The sequence below is a fragment of the Eubalaena glacialis genome, chromosome 3 (assembly GCF_028564815.1).
Source record: "Eubalaena glacialis isolate mEubGla1 chromosome 3, mEubGla1.1.hap2.+ XY, whole genome shotgun sequence".
In the NCBI taxonomy this organism is placed as follows: Eukaryota; Metazoa; Chordata; class Mammalia; order Artiodactyla; family Balaenidae; genus Eubalaena; species Eubalaena glacialis.
In genome coordinates this window covers 107,260,928-107,282,172 of record NC_083718.1, presented here as the reverse complement: position 1 = coordinate 107,282,172, position 21,245 = coordinate 107,260,928, and the positions used below count along the sequence as shown (strand labels likewise).

General features: G+C 36.6%; 1 protein-coding gene across 2 annotated transcripts in view; it reads left to right on the top strand.

The window, feature by feature from the left end:
• The window catches only part of PLPPR4 (phospholipid phosphatase related 4), a 36,287-nt gene extending 15,356 nt beyond the window's left edge, over positions 1-20,931 (top strand). Inside the window, exons 2-7 of one of the 2 annotated variants that reach the window (XM_061186284.1) lie at positions 4,666-4,851; positions 11,307-11,436; positions 13,632-13,827; positions 15,467-15,524; positions 16,277-16,450; positions 19,606-20,931. In XM_061186284.1, coding sequence (XP_061042267.1) covers positions 4,666-4,851; positions 11,307-11,436; positions 13,632-13,827; positions 15,467-15,524; positions 16,277-16,450; positions 19,606-20,931 — 2,070 coding nt within the window. The remainder of the gene's footprint in view (positions 1-4,665; positions 4,852-11,306; positions 11,437-13,631; positions 13,828-15,466; positions 15,525-16,276; positions 16,451-19,605) is intronic. The other variant, XM_061186283.1, reaches the window with a different exon arrangement.
• Positions 20,932-21,245: the final 314 nt, after the last annotated feature.

Below are 21,245 nucleotides of genomic sequence, written 5' to 3'. Positions count from 1 at the left end.
GGAAGAAAAATATGATTCTTATTTTGAAGACAGAAGAAGGTCTTGAAACATGTTTCAATAGAACTATAAAAAATATTAATATATGGATAGAAAAATACATGGATAAAAAACTGGAAAAATTGGCAGCTTCAAGAAGGCTGATGTCTGAAAGGACTAAAATACATAATATTAATGAAGGACATATTTTCTCTCATATATTAATTTATTATATGTATGCATATATATTTGAAAGACACTATGATGTATATTACTAGTTTAAGTATTAAAACGAGTAAGCTTAGGTCTCTATCTTAAGGAGATTTTCATTTGGGAAGCAGGACAAAAGCTATAACTAGTCTATACCAGATAACTATAATAAAGAACAGTGTATAGAAATTTCGTAAAAAGAAGTACTGGGGAATTAAGAAAGAGGAAATTACTCTCAAAAAGGATCACCAAGTAAGGCAAGTGAAAAAGGTGACATTTGATGAGTATATTATTGTTAATAGTTATAACAGCAACAATAAAACTAACATTTACAAACTAGTCTTCACTCCAGGTATTGTTGAATATGACTTGTAATACTTCATTTAATCCTTTAAACTGCCTGTGATGATGGGTACTAGCAATGTATCTGTTTCATAGATAAGAAAACAGGTTTAAGAAAATCATTTCCAAGGTCACACTGATAGTGAACAGAAGAGCTTATTTTCAAAGAACCTCCTAGGTGACTTGAAAACCATATGGCCCCACTGGATTCACTACAGTATGTAGAATTCTGAGTGTCTCTCTCCATTTACACACACACACACATACACACACGGAATAGCACATTAATTCTATGGCTATGTAATATCTTCATTGGCACATTTGAGCAGATTCTGAAGTAATCCGCAAAATTCAATGGTGAAGAATGTCCTTAATAGGGAAGATTTACTTAATTTTTAGATTTACCAAATTGATAAAGTTTTGTTCACCTTTCTGTAGAAGACATCAAGCTCACTTTACTAGGGCATGAACATTTAAAAATGAGGTAATCAGTTGTTATCTGGGTGATGTCTTATGTAGAAGACCTAAAATATGAACTAATGGCATCAAGGAAAGAATGTAGATCATCAAATCTGGTTAAATATTTAACATTCAAATTAAAGGAGGGAAATTTAATCTAAACTTATTGAAACCATATTTTGAAGATAATGTTTATGCTACATGATACATATTTTTAACTACAGATTTGCAAATAGAAACTCTTCATTAAACAGAACTGTAGGCTACACTGTACTCCCATTCTTTGATGCTAATTGTATTTCATTACCCTAAAACTCTACTCCCATTTTTGGAAGGGAAGCATAGAGTAGTGGTTAAGTAGAGGTTACAATTCATGGCTTCAAAATCCAACCTCTGCCACTTGCTAGACGAGACTGGGCTTATCTACCTGCAAAGTGTGGATAATAGTAGCACTTACGTCGTAATAGAAAGTTTTTAGTTAAATGAGTTAATATCAATTAATTAAAATTTCTAAAACAGAAAATTGTCTGGCACATTAAGTGTTATTTGAAGTATTTGTTAAATTAAAACTAAAATATATTTAAGTGGATTTAAATGGAAAATATGAATTGTTCACATGAACCATGAAGTATTGATTTATTGGTCAAGACTGGAAGCTACTATTCCTTACAGGAGAGGGAAATGGTGAGGAGTAATGACCAGATATTTAAAGTGGTCAAATGATCATGGATTCTAATAAGAAACATGTAAGTGTTTTGACATGCTTTTTGCTCTCTTTATTGGAAAGCATCCATCTGAAAACCAGAAAGTGCCAGATTAATCTTCATACATTATTAATTTTCCCAATAAACCTAATTCTCACCTCAAAAAAACCTCTTGGGAATAGAAGGCATAATGCTGCCTTGTAAATTTGTTTATTTTTTAAACCAAATGACCAGAAATCGTGGATGGTCAATAATATTTTTATCAAAACTTGCTCTGTTTTGTTAAATAAATATTGTTTCCTCCACAAGCAACAAAGCCTTAAACTAGATAATTTTTTCAGTGTTACAGAAATCTGCATCTTCAGATTCTGAAAGGACTAGCATCAACAATATATTTGCAGTATTTTTTCTCTAGCCGAGAGCAGGTGTCTCACTAAGCTTATGATCCTTGATGACCAAGCCCATGTCTTGTTTGCCATATTATAGTAAGGATCCACATAGTACCTGGCACATTGTAGGTTGAAGGAATGAATAACTGAATCCATAAAAGAAAGTCTAGAAAGTAACTTGTGCCTAGTTTAGGTTTATCAGACAAACTAGAGGATGTCCAGTGAAATTAGAATTTCAGATAAACTACAAATAATTTTTAGCATAAGTATCTCCCAAATATTGCATGGGGCACAATAACACTAAAAATGATTTATTACCTACCTGAAATTCTAATCTTATTGAGTGACCTCTATTTTCATTTGCTAAATCTGGTAAATCTTGTCTAGTTATGGTAATGAATTAATATTTACTTGTTTATTCAGTTAGTCATTTATCAACAAGTATTGTTGCTTCATTAAATTGTTAAATGATGTATTGCATGCCTACCATGTGCCAGGAACAATGCTATGCCTTGGGGACCCAACAATAAATAACACTGGCAGACTCTTACTTCATGGAGCATGTATTTCAGTGAGAGATGGGGGGAGAAGAAAAATAAATAAGTGAAGTATTAAATTGACAAGGCAATTTCAGTTATGAAGAAATCAAGCAAGATGATAAGGGTTTAGAGGGAAAGATGGATCAATGACTACCTTAGATAGTACAGGAAGTCATCATTAAAGGATGAGGAGAGGCCAGTCAGACATAGAGCTGGGGGAAAGCACAAAAGGAAGAAGAAACAGCAAATGCAAAAACCCCTAGGTAGAAATGAATTTGACTGTTACAGAAAAAGAGTGAAGACCATAGGACTATATCAAACTAAAAAGCTTCTGCACAGTAAACCATCAAAAAATGAAAAGGTAACCTACCAAATGGGACAAAATACTGTAAATCATATACCTTATAAGGGGTTAATGTCCAAAGTATTTATAAGGAACTCATACAGCTTAATAGCAAAACAAACAAACAAAACCCCAAAAAACAAAAACAACAACAACAAAAAAGCAATTTGATTATAAAATGGGCAGAGGCTCTTAATAGACAATTTTCCAAAGAACACATATGGATGGCCAATAGGTATATGAAAAGATGCTCAACGTCACTAATCATGAAGAAATGTAAATTAAAACCACAATGAGATACCACCTCACACCTGTTAGAATGGCTATCATCAAAAAGACAAGAAATAACAAGTGTTGATAAGGATGTGGTGAAAAGGGAACCACTGTGCACTGTTTGGGAATGTAAATTGCTGCAACCATTATGGAAAACAGTATGAAGGTTCCTAAAAATATTGAAAATAGGACTACCATATGATCCAGGAATTCCACTTCTGGGTATTTATCTGAAGAAAACTAAAACACCAACTGGGAAAGATATATGCCCCCACTATGTTCTCTATAGTATTGTTTGCAGTAACCAAGACATGGATGCAACCTAAATGTCCATCAATGGATGAATAGGTAAGGAAAATATGGTACATATATACAATGGAATATTATCCAGCCCTCAAAAAGAAGGAAATATTGCCATTTAGGACAACATGGATGGACTTTTAGGGCATTATGCTAAGTGAAATAAGGCAGCCAGAGAAAGACAAATACCGGATGATCTCATTTATATGTGGAATCTAAAACAACAACAGCAATAAAAAAACGAATTCATAGCTACAGAGAACAGATTGGTGGTTGCCAGAGGTGGGGAATGGGCAGTGGGGAAAATGGGTAAAGGGGGTCAAAAGTTACAGACGTTCAGTTATAAGACAAATCAGTCCTGGGGATGTAATGTACAGTATGGGGACTAAAGGTAATAATATTGTATTTATATTTGAAAGTTGCTAAGAGAGTGATCTTAAAAGTATTCATCATAAGAAAAAAAATTGTAGCTATGTGTAGTGATGGACATTGACTAAACTAATTGTGGTGATCATTTTGCAATATATACAAATATTGAATCATTATGTTGTACACCTGAAACTAATATAATGTTTTAGGTTGATATATGTCAATTATTTCTCAATTAAAACAAAAGTGAAGTCCCATTGGATTGTAGTGGGTAGGGAGCTGGGGAATAGTATAAATATGGTATAAAAAGATGTAAGAAACTGAAGTAAGAGCCAGATCATGCAGAAACTTGCATTCCATGGTGTGACATTTGGATTTTATTCAAGTAGAATGGGAACCACTGGAGTACTTAAAATGGGGAGTGTTATGACCTATAACATTTTCAGAATATTTGGAATGCTGGGCTGAAAATGGATAGATGGGGTGGGGAGGGTAAGCGTGAAAATGCAACAGCATTTAGGAGGTAATCCAAGAGCAAAGGGGAGGCATGACATGGATTCAGAGCAGGCTGGTGACAGAGGTGGATGAATTAGAGCTTTATTTTGAAGGCAGAAGCAATAGTAAGTATGAATGATTTTAATTCTGAGATCAGAGAGGAGCGGTGAAAGGGAGAAATACATGTTTCTTATTTCAAGATGTACTGATTCTATGTATGACCTGTGTATAAGAATAAATTGATCTCCTATGTCCTTCATTCTCAGTTGCCTATATTGGCATCATCGGTGGTTAGCCTGTATTTCCTGGAACTCACGGATGTCTTCAAACCTGTGCACTCTGGATTCAGCTGCTATGACCGGAGTCTTAGCATGCCATACATTGAACCCACACAGGAGGCAATTCCATTCCTCATGCTGCTTAGCTTGGCTTTCGCCGGACCTGCAATTACGGTAAGAATTGCCCCCAAATTGTGTTTGTCAGCCCCAGAAGACGAAGAATGACCACATTTATGTAATAAATGGGTTAAAAGTAAACCAAAAACTTTCTGATATGTTTCCTCATTAACGTATTTTTCATGTGTTCATGTCATATCTGAAGTCTGGGAACCTGTGGGGAAGAAACAATTCTATAGCAAACAGACTTTCTTCCCAAAAGTGCATGTTGCTCTCACTTTTTACCAGGTTAGCACTTTTTATTGATTCTGAGCATTGGGTATCCACAACTGTACAGTGAAGAGGACAGAACTCACATTCCTCCTCCCCACACAAAATAAAATACTTTAGATTCAGAACAAGCATTTCACTTGCATTTTAAAATATATGACATAAAGAAATGCCCTAACCTACTGAAATTGAATTAAAAACATAATTGTTTTTAGTTTGCTAACATACACATTGTGAATAACACACTTTTCAATAAATTCATTAATAAATAACACTGGCCTAGCTTTTACACCATCTCTTATACCCCCAGAATCTACCTAAAGGACAAGAAACATGTTTCAGGGTTAATATTTCTTTCTAACAGTAGGAAATCTTACTTTACTTTTATCATGCTCATGAATGTCAGAGGAAGTGGTTATTAAATATAGAGCTGTATTTGAATGGAGTTTTTATAAGATTCCCTAATGAATTGGTCTATTCTGGTTCAGTACGGCAGCAGTTTTAGAAAAGTCTCTGCGTAGACCTACACTTTTATATAGCTATGGAGAAGCCACAGCAATGAGAAGCCTGCACACCACAGAGAAGAGAAGCCCCCGCTCGCGGCAACTAGAGAAAGCTTGCGAGCAGCAATGAAGATCTAACGCAGCCAAAAATAAATAAATAAATAAATTTAGTTATTTAAAAAAATTTCCCTATATTAAATAATCATAACATGCTATCTACACTATAAATAAATTATATAAAATATTCTCAGAAGATAAAACTGGAACTTAATTTTCCCTGGAACTTTATCATACTTAAAAGATCTCAAAATACTTCGTAAATAAATGAGTTATTTGAGCTTCAGTAACTCTGGGGTGATTGGAACTATTAATGATGTACTTGGAAGTAGCTGAGACTCAGACTAATAAAAACAGATTTAAAGTGCATTATTGCTCAGAATAACAGCATTTGCTGGTCATTCCTCTAAATGACTTATAAGAAATCTACATCATCCAGTCATTTGACAAGAGCAGAAAGAATATATGCTTTAAATCTAGTAGACCAGAAAGCATTTCTCCTAGTTGGAATGTAATACAGAAATTTATTGTAGTTGATATAGTATTTGAAATAAAATACATAAGGTACTGTACAAATGCCCATGATTCTGCTGAAAAGACTATGTTGATATTTAATCATTTAAATAATTTGCTTTTTATATACCCAGAAGTCTTTCTTCCTTAGGGTGTTTTACTAAGTGGCTAGGAAAGCAAGTCTAATTGTGGCTCTCCCTGCCAGCGCTGTTGATCTCACATCGATCCCTTTGCTGACACTGTTACATGTCCTGGAGACAATGACCTTGGCCTCATCATTGTGTTCCTTCTTCTCTGACTCCCTCATCTCCAGTAATAAATTCTCAGTATGCAATTAAGGATGCTTTCTGCGGGATTCTGGGTCAACGCTTTCTTTCTGGAGCCTTGAGAAGTGAAAGAACAAATCTGCTATGTCTCCCTCTACCAAGCTGACCTGGGGAAACGAATGCCAACTCCTTCCACAAAGACCGCCTGAATTCCTGGGTCTTTACAGGGCCTCCATAGCTGCTGCAATGCCTCTTAATGGCACAGGAAGCAAACTAGGGAAATATTTACACCACAGCATCCCTAATTTTCCCCATATCATTCAGGATATTCCAGGATGTCAGTCATTCTTTTCTTCCACACTGGCTACATGGATTTTGAGTAAACAACTTGACGGTAAAACAAATCCTGACTTTATGGGCATCGGATACTGTCTTCCACACCTTTCTCTCTAAACATATATCTTTTCTAAATTTCTTTCTAATTTCATTTTCCCTCTGTTTTTAAGGCCTTTCCCCAAAACACTGGTCCTATTGTGTCTGTAGTCATTCTGTTCTAGAACCATAATTCTGTCTCTAATCTTACTACATACGTTTCTGCTCCAACTCCTTTCCCCCCCTTCCTGAAAGTGGAAATAACAGACTCTAATCCCTGACTTTCAAGGATGCCACTTTCTTTTTATCTTTATGGCAGAGTATTAATCTGTTCCAAAATGGAGTGGTGGGGGAAGCAGAGAGGCAGGCTGAATTCTTCCTTTGGAAATGCTTTCAGAGCCCATTTGCATGAGGAGAGGCACTTCCTATTTTCACCCATTCACATGAAGAGAAGACAAAGCAAAACAAAAGACCACACATGGGTAATATTCTTTAAAAGGACGTTTATATGAACAAAAGGAAGATCAACTGATTTTTTATACAGGCATTTACATATAAATCATTTAGTGTTTGCTTCTCAGGGTTTTTTTTTTTTAATGCTTTGAAGGGTGTTTTAAAAATACCTTGTCTTCGTGATGTTGTACAAGAAACTGAAAAAATTCCTTGCGTGTCTGTGAGATGCATATTATTTCTCTGAAATAGTCCTTAAATTGGAAATTTTCATCCTTAATATTAACTTTTCATTTACTTTTAAGTGATAATGAAACAAGCATTTTATTTAGTCCTTTGGAGATTGTTTCTCAGGGAAAATAGCACAGAATATCTAGGCTTATCAGAAATCTTCATGAAGTCTACATGAATAGAAAAAATGTGTATGTTCTCTTCCTTGGAAGTAAAATTTTATTGCGTATGATTAAAGGATAAGTATATCTAATTTTATAGAAGAATTGTATTGAAGTTTGATTACAGTTTCTAGAAGGTAATCTAAGCTTTAGGAGACTATACAATCTCCTTTAGGTGGCTATTCCAAGGGCAGTATCCATGTAATAATAAGCAATATATTTCCTCTCTACATGTCGCCTGAAGCTGAGTCACTTTAGAATCTCTTCCAAAAATCTGTCCATGATATTTGACATGCAAAAAAAGATGGTATTGTTTCTTTTCAGGCTTGTATACAGCATAAACAGAATATTGTGAGAAGATGCTTGTCATAGACTGTTTTATATTTCCAAATGACAAGATCAACAAATAATTTTCTTGTCAACACCTAATCCCTGAAACTAAATTGCATCACAACAGTGTGCCATTCAGAACTGGGAAACAAGCAGGCGCATTTGGAAATACATCAGGAAGCAGCTCCCCTTTCCCTGAAGAGAATTCTATCTTTAAAGCAAATTAAGGGACTTCCCTGGAGGTCCAGTGGATGGGACTCCGCGCTTCCAATGCAAGGGGTGCTGGTTCAATCCCTGGTCGGGGAACTAGGATCCCACATGCCACGCGGCACAGTCAAAAGATTAAAAAAAAAAAGCAAATTAAATCATTTTGAAAATTCATACAATGACATGTAGGTCAAGGTTAAATGAATAGTAGTGTGAGGAGAAAATTAATGTGCTCCGTAGAGAGAGGGAGAGTTGGGTGAAGTCAAAATACTGACAAGAAACCTCTATCCATAATCAAGCCAAAGAGTATGAAAGCGCTCTCCTGACATATGAGTTTTGAGCATATTAAACGACTGAATTAAAACTCCTGAAGTCTCAAGGTCACTTGAGATAATAACTGTGGTGTTGTATAAGAAACGTTTCCCTAATGGCACTGAACAAATAAATTCTTATGTAATTTAACATTCATGGATAAGATGTGAATCACTATTTACATGTATAATTACAAAGAAAGAAACAAAATTATTCACAGAATTATTATTGAAGAAGTGAAGATGAAATCAATCTCAATGCATTTCAGAACACATTTCAGAAATGAGTGGTTAATTTTTTTGAAATGACGAATTTGAAGTAACCATGATATTATTCTACATGCATGGTGGGTCATGTCACGTCTTTCTGTGCAGAATAATCTGTTGTGTTTCTGTGTCTAACTTAAAGTGATAATGTAGTATGATATTTTTCAAGAAGTATAAATAATTAACTTAGTATTCAATGATTTGAAAAAAATTCCTCTTGATTATTTCTATTTGATTGTTCATAAAGGAGTTTATCATGTATGCCACAAGATTTTCACACATGTATGGTGATTGGTAGAGTTTCATTAGGAAAGTTATTTTTATACAAATAAAGCTTCTTTATAATTGTACACACACCATATTGCCTATGATACTAAATATAACAGATTGAACATTTGAAGCATAAGGTCATAGACTTACAGTCATTATTTTAAAAAAAGATAATTTTAGGTACTTTATAAAATAAGTGTTAAGTTGGTATTGAGAAATGGGAAGTTTCGCTTGGAAAATATGTTTCAGCTCATAATCATGGTGATAATCTTTAAAATGACATGATCACTAATATCTAAGGGACTGCCATTCCTTACTTTTCTCAGTTCCACATTTTACCCATATCAACTCTAATTTCACAATAATCTCTTTGGCACAGTAACCCCAAATATTTGAGATTTTTTGCATAAATAAAACTCATAATCTCAAATCTTGCTTTTCTTATACAGAATAGCTACCAGCCCAAATGCCCAAGGTAATTAGCCAATGAGAATCCCACAGCAAAGGTAACAAAAGCAAATCCCACAATGCCAGGCACTTTGCTAGATAGTGAGGATAAAAGGTAAAAAAGAAATAAATGGTCTTCCCTCAGAGGGTCATAGTCAAGTGAGAAATAATCAAATGAATAATCAAAGTGCACTAATCAAGCTATGCTAGAGGGAAGGACAAGATACTAAGGGAGCCACATAGAAGGGGACATAATTCAATTTAGGGTATAGTAAAGAATTTCAGGGAAAGGTTCCTGAAGGAAATGATGCCTAAATATATTGAGTTTCTTCACTGATGTCCTATGTCCTAGAATCCTACCGCAAGTGCCCTGTTCCTTATCTTAAGTATGGTCCTCTGTTCACTGTAAACACATTTTCTAAATATTTCATACCTAAGACGTATTACTCAGTATGAGTGGATAACTCTTCAGAAATTGGCCACATCAATTCCATTTCAATTGTCCTGGAGGGTTTTCATCCAGAAGTTACTGCTTACCTAGATTCTCTTATAATCTACATTCTCCAATAAGATAGTTACGAGCTACACGTGGTTATTTCATTTTAAATCTAATTGATTTACATTTTAACTAATTAACTAAGTAGAATGAAATGAAATTAAAAATTCAGCTCCTCAATTGCAGTAGCTAAATTTCAAGTGCTCAGTAGTCAGTAGTGCTGTTTCAAGTGCTCAATCGTGGTTACCATATCGGACAAGGCAGAAAATATGTCCGTCATCACAGAAAATGTTATTGGACAGCTCTCCTTTAGGAAGCACCTTTCTACCCTCATGTATGCTTTTCATGGGTTGATTCTTCTGCTCAATCCCAAATTATTTTATTGAAACTATATGCTAATAAAATATTCCTGATTCCAACTCTGGTACTTATTTTATTTTCCCCTCAGGCATCTTGTTTTCATGGTTTTAAGAATGAAATGTCAAGATTCTAAGCGTTAGAGCAGAATCAGTCACCATGTGATTAATCAGTTAGGTGTCACTGGGTATTGCTGGGCATAGGGTCACAGTCTTAAAGCAAATTAAGGGACTTCCCTGGTGGTCCAGTGGATGGGACTCCACGCTTCCAATGCAAGGGGTGCTGGTTCAATCCCTGGTCGGGGAACTAGGATCCCACATGCCACGCGGCACAGTCAAAAGATTAAAAAAAAAAAAAAAATGCAAATGAAATCATTTTGAAAATTCGTACAATGACATGTAGGTCAAGGTTAAATGAATAGTAGTGTGAGGAGAAAATTAATGTGCTCCGTAGAGAGAGGGAGAGTTGGGTGAAGTCAAAATACTGACAAGAAACCTCTATCCATAATCAAGCCAAAGAGTATGAAAGCGCTCTCCTGACATATGAGTTTTGAGCATATTAAACGACTAAATTAAAACTCCTGAAGTCTCACGGTCACTTGAGATAATAACTGTGGTGTTGTATAAGAAACGTTTCCCTAATGGCACTGAACAAATAAATTCTTATATAATTTAACATTCATGGACAAGATGTGAATCACTATTTACAGGTATAATTACGAAGAAAGAAACAAAATTATTTAACGCAACCGCGTTAAAATGCCAGCATGCTATCACACCCTTGACCAGTATGTAGGAGCACAGAAGATCCAGCAGTGCTCTTTACAGTGCCCTGATTGCTTACTTCTCACTGCTCCCTCAAATACTCAGGAGACATTGCTCACATCTCTAAAGGTCTTACGAAAAATACATCTTTACTTTATTGAAAATATGGCATGTTAAGAGATAACTTATACTTCATTTGTACCCGTTAAATCCATTTTGAACACCCTCTTGTCTTTGCAGATTATGGTAGGGGAAGGAATTCTCTACTGTTGCCTGTCCAAAAGAAGGAATGGAATTGGCCTGGAGCCCAATATTAATGCCGGAGGCTGCAACTTCAACTCTTTCCTTAGAAGAGCCGTCAGATTCGTTGGTGGGTGTGGGAAACCACAAAGAAAGGAAATATTTTTCAAATAGAAATGTTATATTTAATTACAGATATTAAGTCCTTAAAGCTATAATTTAGATGTATAATGTCAAATACATGATGAATTTTACATTATTTTTAAAAATCCCGTTAGAACACCCAAATTTGAGTTTTGTATCTAAAATGTGTTATTTACAGTTATAATCTCTGTTTGAGAGCCAACATGCCATGCATTTCAGTATATTTTTGTCTTAGCTCTGGTAGAAGCATGAATTTACTTTAAAATAGTTTCTTGGATCTGTGTTCATTTTTTAAAATGGAGAATAAATGTCAGCAGGCCAGTATGAATGGATAACCCTTCGGAAACTACTTTAGCCACATCAGTGATTCCATCTCAATTGTCCTGGAGTGTTTTCATCGAGAAGTTACCGCCCATGGAAATGTCACCATAGAGTGCGGCATGAAGGCTATTTTTCCTTGGTTATATCGTCTGACTTTACCTCCTATGTTATGAGACCTACAGGAAATCAATGGGCCTGCGTCAGAATCAAGCCAGATCTAAGCCTTCATCTCTTCTGATTAGCATGTGACTATCTTAATATTGTTTGAGTCACAGACCATTTTTTTTTAACTGAGTTGAAAAGTCAAGCCAAAGTACATCACCCCAATGTAAATGTTTTGATTCCCCGTAAATCAGTAAAAAGTTATTTCTACCTTTAATGTCTCACCTGAAAGGAATACGTAGCTTCATTTAATACCTAGTAGATAATTAAATACAATCACCTCTCCCGCTAGAGGAAAAAATCTGGTCTAAATCATGCCCTAGACTCTGCCCCACTATGAAAGGCACATCTTTGCCACACAAGGACTATATGGCAAGAATAATCCCCTTACCAGGGTCATGAACTAAGACAAAGAAGTAAAACTTCAGGACATATAGCTGATCTCAGAAAAAGTTTTCCTAATGTAACAAAATGCTGTGGCAAAGGGGCACATAACCTCTCTGAAAAGCCTCATGATGGTGAGGATGGGCCATCCTATCCTAGAGAAGCGTGCCCCAGAGTCAGCAACACCCATCCCCTGGAGGGCCTAAAGATTCTCATTCTCCAAAGGTAAAAATGGGTGGGTTTCCTCACTTATCCATACTCCTCTCCAAGATCTTGCATGCTGCTAGGAATTAGAATGTATAAATAAAAGTCCAGTGTCATGAATCGGGTGAGTGGGTGGAGAAATAATTGGGAGAGTGGTTTTTAGGTGACAATAAGCAGAGAAGGAAAATGCAAAAAGAGGTAACATACAGGCCAACCATCTTGGTGTGGAGGAGTCCACTGATGAGTTACCCAGGTGCCTGTCACAGTGATTTCTATGAGCAAATCATAAATCAGAATCCAGGCTATCAAGTCAGAGTGACTCCAGGGTGTCTAGACAATGTAGAGGAAGAAGGTGAGTTCAGATCATGTGTATGTGAGCAGAGCTAGATTCCCAAGGATAAAGCCAGGCAAAGGACTTGAAGCAGGAATGGAGTTCGAGTGTACAAGCAAGCCTGCATCAGGGTTTGTGAGTTTATGGTTTCATACTGGGCCCAGGAGTTAAAGAAAGATAGAATTTCAACTGGGAGATTTAAGAATATCATCTCCGAATTCCAAACATGAAGGAAGCCTCCCTACAGCTCTGTACTTGTATGATTATTGTTTCCATGACAAGGTTGGCCTGCACTTTTCTCTGTTTTAATTAGAATCCCTGGTATGATTAACATTTTTGGCAACTGTGGCTGCAGATAGGGACTACTGGGGAGAGAGAGCCCCAGAAGCTCAAACGTGCTAAGCAATTTACAACGATTTTGAATTTTGCTTCATTCCCCATGTTTAATTCTTCTCAAATCACACAGTTGTCACCTTAACATTTTCCAAGTGTCTGTCAAGTGATCTATGGTTAATGATATTAAGAATTGGCCCAATTTAACCAAACTGACAAAAATACCTCAAATGACTACTTTGGAAATACTCATTGCCCTTATTTTGGATTTCAGTATCTGTTTGAAAGTTTAGGCATTTTCTTTACTATCTTCCTGAAATAAACTCAGAGAAAATGATCACAACAGGTGTGAAGGTTGTCATGTTAATGTGTAATAAGCATGGTTGATGATGGCACATCAGCATTAAGCACTAGCTTGGTAACAGTTTCTTTCCTTTTGCTTATAGGTGTTCATGTGTTTGGACTCTGCTCTACAGCTCTCATCACAGATATCATCCAGCTGTCCACAGGCTACCAGGCACCATACTTTCTGACTGTGTGCAAGCCAAACTATACCTCTCTGAATGTGTCTTGCAAAGAGAATTCCTACATTGTAGAAGATATTTGCTCAGGATCTGATCTTACAGTTATCAACAGCGGCAGGTTAGAAACGGAGATTATGAAAATTTCCATGTCAGTGTTTTCATTGTTCATTAATAGCTTGGGGTATCATCGCAGGCATACATTTTTCAATCATAATGATTTTGGTTTTATTTTTCTTTTCAATTCAGTGATCTCTTTAGGGATAATACCATAGAAACCCACTGGTGGTTCATTCTAAATCCTTCTGTCTGTCTCCAAATTTCAGCCTCACATTCATGCCACTCATCTTCATATCACCAAACCCCAATCATGTTCTGTGATTTACCCTATACTACTTATGGTTTTATGTTATCACAATTGGTTTATTTTAGATATTTATAGTTAGTCATGGCTTATAGTCAGTATGTGTCATGTAATGACTTAAGTGGAAGGCTAAATATCTATGATATTTCCAGCTTCATTATATATTTTATTAAAAAAAAAAGAAATCATATGAATTTTCCTTTTGGTAGAGTTTTAAAAGAAATAGCATCTAGGATTGCATATGTCTTCTTTGAGTAAACCCAGAAAATCTGTACAGCTTCTGACCTTGCATTTCAGACAATAAAAACTGAAAAACCCAAGAAACTACCAAGGCATTAAATTGTTTTCAATCAATAAAGTAAAAAAAAAAAAAAAACTTATATGGAAAGAGAAGTTCAAAAGAAATAAATTACAGAAGGATGAAGGGCAACAAAAAAAGATATAAGAATTGTATTTTTCACTCACTGAGTTCCCAAAGATTAAGAGTAAAAAATAAGTTAAGTACACTTGAAGAATCAGAGCCTTATATCATGTAATTATATACATTCACGTTCTTACGATCCATTCAATTCAATAATTTTGAACCTACATTGAAGACCTATGCTCTCTATTCTTTCTCAATTCTTTTACATTTTCTTGTCTGTGTTGAATGGTAGTCCTTTTTATTGGGTACCAAATAATTAGGAGGACATTAATAAAATGGAATTTTATTTTTTCCATTTTTTATCCATTAAAAGAAATCTCTATTCTCCATCTGTCTGTCCTTCACAGTGTCTCTCTCACTATCCTCTGTTCTACCTCTCCCACCTTGCTTCTTATTTCACTAAATGATATACTCTGTGATTTTGGAGATAATGATTATTTTAAAGTGGGATAGATAGAGAAACATTTAGTTAAAATTAGACTTTTTCAATGCTCTCTAGAGTGTAAAAAAACACATCTAGACCCACCGCTGTGAGAAAATAATTTTGTCTTTTAAATTTGTATGTAAATGAAACCATATATTTAAGAGCATAGAAAAAGTTTAAAAGCTTTAAAATCTTAGGTTTTATAAACCTTTAAGCTGACATAATTATAATACCAATAAACAATTATAATGCTTTCCATTCCATTTCTACTTTCAACCATCATTCCAATGGTATAAAGAAGTGATCCCTAACAAAGCTAACACTTTACATTGGAAAGTGCATCACTACTCTACTTTAATACTAATGGTGATTAGCAGTGTTTATTTTATCACTCAGATCTTTCTCCAGAAAACTAAACAGAAATTAAAGTTATTGCTTATTATCTTGAGGCTTTTAAGTTGAACACTGTAACCACCCAGTGTTCTTGAGATGATTGTTAGCAGTGTATCAGAAACAGAAGGCATAATTTGACTCTTTTCCTTTGGCAGAAAATCATTCCCTTCTCAACATGCGACCCTTGCTGCCTTTGCAGCTGTGTATGTTTCGGTAAGTAACTGGGTCTTTTTTGTCAAAAACTGCGTCCTAGAGAAAATCAGAGAAATGAGTGTTGTCTCCAATGACTAATTAGATTATATAGCTGTGTAATAGCAGAACAGTAAACTCTAGCACAGCAGTCCTTCAATACAATGGCATCAAAAGTAGAAATTGGATGCTACTATAAACAGTAAGATAATTTTTTGACACAGTCATAATGTTTATTTAGCCTCATACCTCTTTAATGTAATATTATACTTCACGGGAGGGTATTGTAAACTACATGAATGTTATAAATTCTAAAATTGAAAGAATTGTGTTAAGTACACACACACACACACACACACCCCACACATTTTTGTTTCAGTTTTTAAGTAACAGTGAGTTCTAAGTCAGTGTTCATAAATGCTATACAATGAATTGTCCCCATATCTGATTAATAGTCCACTAGATCTTATGTGAAAAAAATGGATTGAAATTATGTGACAAGTAACGTGGAGACTAAACAGTTATCTGGCTAATTCTACGGCTTCAATCTTTTTCCAGACTTTTGTGTAATTATATGAGAGATCTGTTATTTATTTGATGAATTTTGTCATGTATTTCCTTTTTTTCAGGTATAGAATGTAGCCATAGCAGGGGGAATGGAACAGTAAAATTGATGTCGCGTGTATCAGACTTTTGAGTTTACCTTTTTATTTGATTATAATTGAACAGTAAAATGACCTTTCTTACATACTTAACCCAGTTCTTTCATTTTAAAGATGTACTTCAATTCCACACTAACGGATTCCTCTAAGCTTCTGAAACCTCTCTTGGTCTTCACCTTTATCATCTGTGGAATCATCTGTGGGCTAACACGGATAACTCAGTATAAGAACCACCCAGTTGATGTCTATTGTGGCTTTTTAATAGGAGGAGGAATTGCTCTCTACTTGGTAAATAATTTATTACTATTCAATAAAGCACAGTTTAAAATGGAAAACATGCAGAAAATTTGTTTTGCACTGTAATAATTTACTTGCAATATAGTTTATATCTATGAGAAAATCTCTGACTGCATGTCCATTCTAAGCCAAAACATATATCTCACTTTCAGTAAAATAATTTACTAAACTCTTACCATGGGCCAGAAACTGTGATTTTAGAAAGATTATTGCATTTTACCCTTAGCCCTCCCACCAAAAAAAAAGTCAGGGACTACTATTACTAGTATAATTTTATAGATAAGGAAAGTAAGGTTAGTGAAAGTGAAAGTTTAATGGAAAATTATGTACTTTGCCCAACAACACAAATGTAGCATCTGGATATAACTACGATCCAACTAATATTGAATTCTTTAGCAGTACTCTACTTTCAAGCCCGATCTTCCTTCAAGAATATCCTCAGCATAAGGAAACTGAGATTGTCCATTTCATTCATTCATTCATTCATTTTACATTTATTCAATATCTGATCCATGCCAGGTACTATACTGAGCATCAGAACACTAATAAATAAGGTACATCTTTTATGAGTTTCAGTGCAAAGATTAATAAAAGTATAAATGATTACAACATGTTAAATGATGTATTAGGGTATGAACAAAGAGCTCTGAGGATAGCAAACTGCCCAAGGAAGTTAGGGAAGCCTTCATAGAAGTGATACGGTTTTTAAAAAATGAGAGTTTCTTAGGGTAAAGAAAGGAGGGCATCCAAGCTGAAGAAACTGCATATGCAAAAAGATGGACATGTGAATGAACAAGTCTAAGTGGAGGGTGAGGGAACAGAAGGAATGAGAGATAATGGCCAGGTTTCTAGCTTGGAAGACTGGCAGATGGTGACTTCATTAGCCGACCTGGTAAATGATAGAGGAAGCAAATTGGTGGAGGGAAAGGAGGTGGACAAGCTCAATTTAAGGATCAACAGGCAGTTGAATAGTTGAGTCTGGAGCTTAAAGTAGCAATGAGTGGTAGAGAATAGATTTGGGAATCATGGACATTATCGGTGGAAGTACCGTTATAGTTATGATGGTATATAAAATTGCCAGGTCCTAAGAACAAAAGGAGCCAGGGAAGCACCAATATGCAAGCCACATGCAGAAGAAAAAAGGCAATAATGAAAGAAACTAAGAGGATCTACAGAAAAATAAAAATTAACTGTCTATTGGAGCCATTCTAAATCTTGTGGTCTTGGTGTACTTGTGAAAGGCATTACGAGAAAATGCTTACAAAAAATAGTAAATGTACTGAAGTGAGCATTGATTTATATTTTTTCATTTTTATATACTAGCATAGTCAGGATCGTCACTTCAAATCTCATACTGCCTCATATACTTTCTTCGGTGGAGGAGAAAGCCATCAAATGAAAGTTAGTGTGTCAGGAATTGTGCATAAGCCTGGGTTGCCCACGGGAGTGTTCATTGGCAACAGGTGTTACAGAGTATGACTGAGAACTGTTTCTCTCCAGTTCATGCATTGCTTTTGTACATGTCTGATTTTCATGGTGTCCTGGAGTCCCAAGGGTTAGGGCTTGAATCTCAATTCTCCTGCTATTTGGCCAAGTTTTCTTCACCTATAAAATGAGGATAATAACTATCTGCCTCATATCATAACAAGGATTAAACAACTGTATTTATTAAGCCCAGTGCTGGGCACTGAATTTTGAACAATATAAGCAGAGGTTATGTACAGTCTAGTGGAGGATGGTCCTAGACTTACGAATTTAAATACAATCATTTTTTAAACGAATTTTTATTGGAGTATAGTTGCTTTACAATGTTGTGTTAGTTTCTTGCTGTACAGCAAAGTGAATCAGTCATACGTATACATATATCCACTCTATTTTAGATTTCCTTCCCATTTAGGTCACCACAGAGCACTGAGTAGAGTTCCCTGTGCTATACAGTAATTATTAATGGAACATTAGGGAGGGACTGTTCATCCTGGAAACTCTGGCAGTGAGAGCATAGATAGGTATTATTTAGAAGAAGATTTTAACCAGGAATTAAAGTACTTGGAGAGGCAGAAGCTTGACTTTATGCCATTCCTGTTTACATTCTGCCCTGAAATTGTAAATTTATCAGTTCTAAGCCAATGCTGTTGTTCATTTTTAGGCACTCTATAAAATGTCAAATCCGTGAAATTCCTTCCATTTGATTTGAAAAGCAAACAGTGGCTACCTTCTATTGAAATTAGCATGCAAATAGGTATTTGCTGCTGGCTCTTATCTCTAAACTAAACAACTCAAAAACTGAAAATCCAGCTGGGATTAGAGCATCTATGTGTCAAAAGCCTAAAATTTCTGAAGCTGAACTTTAGCCTTTTTCAGATTTTTATCCCCCAAATCTGAAACAAACAAAAAATTGACCACCTGATTATGAAGACAAGATTAAATAAAGTTTGGCTCAAATTTACTGTAATAGTACTGAGTTGATCAAATATTGCTTTCAAAATTTAAGACCAGGTTTAAATGAGGAAAGAACATGAATGCCCCAATCTAGTGACAGTTTCTGCCCTCTCTTCCCAGAACATTCTGGAAAATGCTGAACACAGGGCTGTGCTCCATGTGAGTTGTGAAAATATGTGTCTCTGGCCCCACTACAAAATCTGATATCATGTTTTATGAATGATTCATAGTTCTGTATTTCCACATCTCTTCTGCTTTCCATCATGAGGTGTGATTGAAAATGGAAGACAAAATAAATCAGTTAAGCCATTTGAGGCGTCACTCAACAAGTGGTTCATAAATCCAGAAAAATGAATTCCTTTGAAAAGGGGAAGAATGCCCTGATTTCTCTCATTGTCTGACTTCTCTTCTCAAAACAGAGGACAAGATTGTCAAAAACATCCCAGTGGGATGGAGAAAGGAGAGAAAATCCAACTAATAATAAAAAGTAATGGACTCCATATTTCTGAACAGTTAGTTCAGTGATTTATGATATAACTTACAAACTATTTCCTGAGTAATTGTACCTTTAGGTTTTGGTTATTTGTATTAGTCAATGGTTTATAGAGAACACACACTTATTTATGTGCCTCAGTACATCCTCCAAGGCAAACTCCCAGTAACCATGTCTTCTAATGCATGATATTTATTGCTTCTTCCAACATTAGGGTCTGTATGCTGTGGGGAATTTTCTGCCTAGCGAAGAGAGTGTGTTTCAGCACAGAGAAGCCCTCAGGTCTCTGACAGACCTCAATCAAGACCCCAGCCGAGTTTTATCTGCTAAAAATGGTAGCAGTAGTGACGGAATTGCTCACACAGAAGGCATCCTCAACCGAAACCATAGAGATGCTAGCTCGTTGACAAACCTCAAAAGGGCAAATGCTGATGTAGAAATCATCACTCCACGGAGCCCCATGGGGAAGGAAAACATGGTTACCTTCAGCAATACCTTGCCTAGAGCCAACACCCCATCCGTGGAAGACCCTGTGAGAAGAAACGCCACCATTCATGCCTCTATGGATTCTGCTAGATCCAAGCAACTCCTCACCCAGTGGAAGAATAAGAATGAAAGTCGGAAGTTGTCCCTGCAGGTTATAGAGACCGAGCCTGGACAGTCACCACCCAGATCCATTGAAATGAGGTCAAGCTCGGAGCCGTCGAGGGTGGGGGTCAATGGAGACCACCATGGTCCCGGCAATCAGTACCTCAAGATCCAGCCTGGCACCGTCCCCGGGTGTAACAACAGCATGCCTGGGGGACCAAGAGTGTCCATTCAGTCCCGCCCCGGGTCCTCACAGTTAGTGCACATCCCTGAGGAGACGCAGGAAAACATAAGCACCTCCCCAAAAAGCAGCTCTGCTCGGGCCAAGTGGCTGAAAGCTGCGGAGAAGACCGTGGCCTGTAATAGAAGCAACAGCCAGCCTCGAATCATGCAAGTCATAGCCATGTCCAAGCAGCAGGGCGTTCTCCAAAGCAGCCCCAAGAACACCGAAGGCAGTACGGTCTCCTGCACTGGCTCCATCCGCTACAAAACCTTGACAGACCACGAACCCAGTGGGATCGTGAGGGTTGAAGCTCACCCGGAGAACAACAGGCCCGTCATACAGATCCCGTCCACCGAAGGCGAAGGCAGTGGCTCCTGGAAATGGAAAGCCCCTGAAAAGGGCAGCCTTCGCCAAACTTATGAACTCAACGATCTCAACAGGGACTCCGAAAGCTGTGAGTCCCTGAAAGACAGTTTTGGTTCTGGAGATCGAAAGAGAAGCAACATTGATAACCATGAGCATCACCACCATGGAATCACCACCATCCGCGTCACCCCAGTAGAGGGCAGCGAAATTGGTTCAGAGACCCTGTCCATTTCTTCTTCCCGCGACTCCACCCTGCGGAGAAAGGGCAACATCATCTTAATTCCTGAAAGAAGCAACAGCCCCGAAAACACTAGGAATATCTTCTACAAAGGAACCTCCCCAACACGGGCTTATAAGGATTGAGGGATGGCCATTCAATCATTTGGGCCACCCCCAAAAGACCACGTGTAGATTCTACCAGTGCTCTGTTCCAGCGAATCGGGAACCTTCTCACCAAACTAGATTATCCACCATCAGCCCAGAACTCAGTGACTCTTGAGAACTACTCTACTCAAGCTTGTAGACTTCACATCAAGGGGAGGGAAAAGCACAATGCAAGAACCTAACTAATGTGATAATGTGAAGACTCTTCTTAAGACCTACCTTCAAACTCAAATGGTTTGCAGAGGGTAGTATCAAAAGAAAGTGGTTTCCTTCAATGTATACTATTGTACTTC